Source organism: Manduca sexta, unplaced genomic scaffold (genome assembly GCF_014839805.1).
Source record: "Manduca sexta isolate Smith_Timp_Sample1 unplaced genomic scaffold, JHU_Msex_v1.0 HiC_scaffold_1743, whole genome shotgun sequence".
NCBI lineage: Eukaryota > Metazoa > Arthropoda > Insecta > Lepidoptera > Sphingidae > Manduca > Manduca sexta.
The window spans coordinates 1-3,265 of NW_023592638.1; the positions used below are offsets into that span (position 1 = coordinate 1).

At 38.7% G+C, this 3,265-nt stretch overlaps 1 protein-coding gene across 1 annotated transcript; it reads right to left on the reverse strand.

Annotated features, from left to right (window-relative positions):
- Nucleotides 1-11: 11 nt before the first annotated feature.
- LOC119191644 (chaoptin-like) lies at nt 12-1,302 on the reverse strand. Its single transcript, XM_037445533.1, has one exon. It carries the CDS (start codon nt 1,166-1,168, stop codon nt 23-25), a length of 1,146 nt encoding a protein of 381 aa, XP_037301430.1. The 5' UTR covers nt 1,169-1,302; the 3' UTR covers nt 12-22.
- Between the last annotated feature and the right edge of the window lie 1,963 nt (nt 1,303-3,265).

Consider the following 3,265-nt stretch of genomic DNA (forward strand, 5'->3'; position numbering starts at 1 on the left):
GCAAGATCATCTTTGTTGAAGTCTAAATTTGTAATTCTGTTGTGCGATAAATCCAGTTCATACAAATGTTGCAGTAATTTAAAACAATTTTTAGATAGTGACTGTATATTATTATTATTAAGAAGAATTTTTTGTACATTTTCCAACCCGAAAATGCGTAATCTTCTATGGTCGACAATTGTTGATTGCCTAAATCCAGCTGTGTTACATATTGTAGACCTTCAAAGGTACCCCTTACAATTGACCCCGTTAAGGCATTATCTTGTATTAAAAATGAGGACACAGTTTTCCCTTTGAATATTCCTCGTGGTAGTACCAAAAAATGGTTCCCTGCAAGATTAATTTCCTTTAAATCGTTTAAGTTTGCAAACATCTGTTTAGCTATTGTCTTCAACTGATTCCCGCTCAAATCTAAACTCGTTAATAAATTCATATTATCAAATGCGTTTGCATCCAAATTTGCTATCGAATTTGAACTCAGGTCGAGGCGCTTTAAATTTGTTAGGCTATCTAAATCCGACCGTTTAACTTCGTATAATTTGTTATTTTTAAAGCTGAGTGTTATTAATTTACTAAACCTAATAAGTGAAGAATTGATATCGGAGATTCTGTTATGCGTCATATTTAAATACAACAAATTTTGACAGCCTTCGAACGTGATTGGGGTTACAGCGTCGATGTAATTATACGAAAGATCTAGGTATTCTAATTCCCTAAATCGATGGAAGATAGCGTCAGGTAGGCTTACTAAATAATTATGTGACAAATCGATATGTGTCAGTCGTTCATAAACATATTCGCCACTTGATACATCAATTTTTTTTATTATGTTATTGGATAAATTAATGCTAGTTAGTGATGGGAGTTCGTTCGTATTAGTTAATTTAGCAATCGCTAAATGATTCGAAGATACATCCAATGTTGCAAGATTTCGCATTGCAATCAAATTTGGCTCTTGTATATAATATTCATTATGGCTCATATTGAGAGCGATAATTAGATTAATAATATTTGTATCAATATTGTTAAATTGTTCCATAAAATGATTTCTCTCAGTGTCTATAATCTGTAGCTTTATGGGTACGTATCCATTATAGGAATGGTGTGGGCAGTTAATCCTATCTATGTCATATTCCAAATTCCCAATTTGGAAGCTGTAAATTGACATATCACATCGAGAAGAATAAAATACGTCATAAACACAATCTTCACTATCAAATATACGATCACAGCTTTGAGAAACACCCGTTGCCACTAAAAGCGATAGAAGAACTGCAACATCTGTAAAAAATTAAATATGTGTTAATACATACATCATTCATTTTACTCTTTTCAAGAAGGAAGCCTACCATTTATCGAAAACTCCGTTATGACTTTGCCCTACTTGGAGATAAAACCTGAAACCTTACGATGGCAGCCGTGCTGCGTCCGCAAAATACGCTACCAAATAATTAAACACGTAAATAAGTTTATGACAAAAAACAGCACTTCATCAACAATAAATTCTTTTAAATTATAACTTGTAATTTTATATGGCTACTAGATTTTGCTGGCAACACCGTATTAGTGCCTTATATACCATAAGCATTTTTTTAAGCAATCCATATATATACAAATCACGCATTTATCCTCGAAGGGGTATGCAAATGAAAGGGACCTATGTTTGCCAAGGGTCTTGGCATAAAGTAGGTGCCTTTCATTTGCATCTTGTCTTTCCGTCCCATAATATGATAGGGGCAAGCATATCACCATATCGAGCACATATTCTAGACTCCGGACTGATATTGAGCAGAAAAACCCAAATATCACTGCCTGACCCGGGATTCGAACCCAGGACCTCAGAGCGCTGCCGTACCGCGCATGCAGTAAAACTACGCCACCTAGGCAATCATCCATATAAGTAAATCAGAAATATTAATCCATATAACATAACCATTTATTATAATAATAATAATATCAGCCCAGTATTATATACTTAACTTAACTCCGCCATTGTCGGTCCCAAGCCCGAATGCAAAAGGAGGAGGGTTGGAGATGGAGAAGACTTGCCCACCCGTAAAACGTCAACGCCGAGTCTCGGGCGGTGGTAAATAACCCGATTACTCCGTGGTACTGCGGGCGGCAACCAGTGGCCATGAGGACCTAAATTTCCTCAAATACTGACGTGGAAGGAAACGGGAACCCACCACGATTACTTTTCCAAGAAAATTCATCATGGAATCAAGTAATAGCAAGGAATGTAGTATGTCATGTGATCCGACTGACGCTCGGCGCTTACCGGTACCCGGGCCGGCCAGTGTGAAATTGGTTACCGAAGACAATATGACTGATCAAATGACAAACAGTAAAAAAATCTCAAGAAGCGGCGACGTCTCGCAACCCTCAGAGAAGATCTCTATACGTCTGCAACACAGAATAGGCACATGGAATGTGAGAGGGCTGCTGGGACCTGGAAAGTTACAAATTGTTGAAAAAGAAATGAAACATCACCATCTGTCAATACTAGGCTTATGCGAAACGCACATGCGCGGCCAAGGTCATTTCAAGACTGCTTCTGGGAACACTATGTACTTCTGTGGTCCCGAAAACGAGAGCAGAAGTGGAGTCGCGTTCGTCTTACCGCCACATGTTGACAAACATGTTCTAGGTTACAATGCCGTAAGTGACAGGATTATAACACTTAAGTTGAACACCAAGCCGTGCATCCTAAATTTGATCCAGGTTTATGCACCTACGGAGGAGTCCAAAGAAGAAGTGAGCGACAGTTTTTACGGCTTCTTACTAGACGCACTTAAGGCAATACCAAACAGGGAAGTCACTATGATTCTTGGTGACTGGAATGCGAAAATTGGGAACACATCATCAGACGAGCACTTAAGGAGTGTTTGTTGGGTTTGGTTTAGGCATGAGCACGCGGAGAAAAACTACTCGATATGTGCATTGATAAGAAACCAAGCATAATGAACACTTACTTCCAACATCATCCACGCCGTACTTACACCTGGAAATCCCCAGGTGATCGTTATAGAAACCAAATTGACTACATCATAATTGACGCTCGCTGGCGATCATCTGTATCAAACGTAAAGACCTTCCTGGTGCAGATTTTCTCCGATCACAACCTATTGGTGGCATGGTTTGGTCTACGTTTCAAAACATACGTAAAGTTTCGCAACCCAAACCAAGACAGATTGACCCAATCAAGCATTCCATTTTCAGAGAGATGGTAGAAGCTAAACTGTTGGAAAAAGTCAGAGTTGCACTG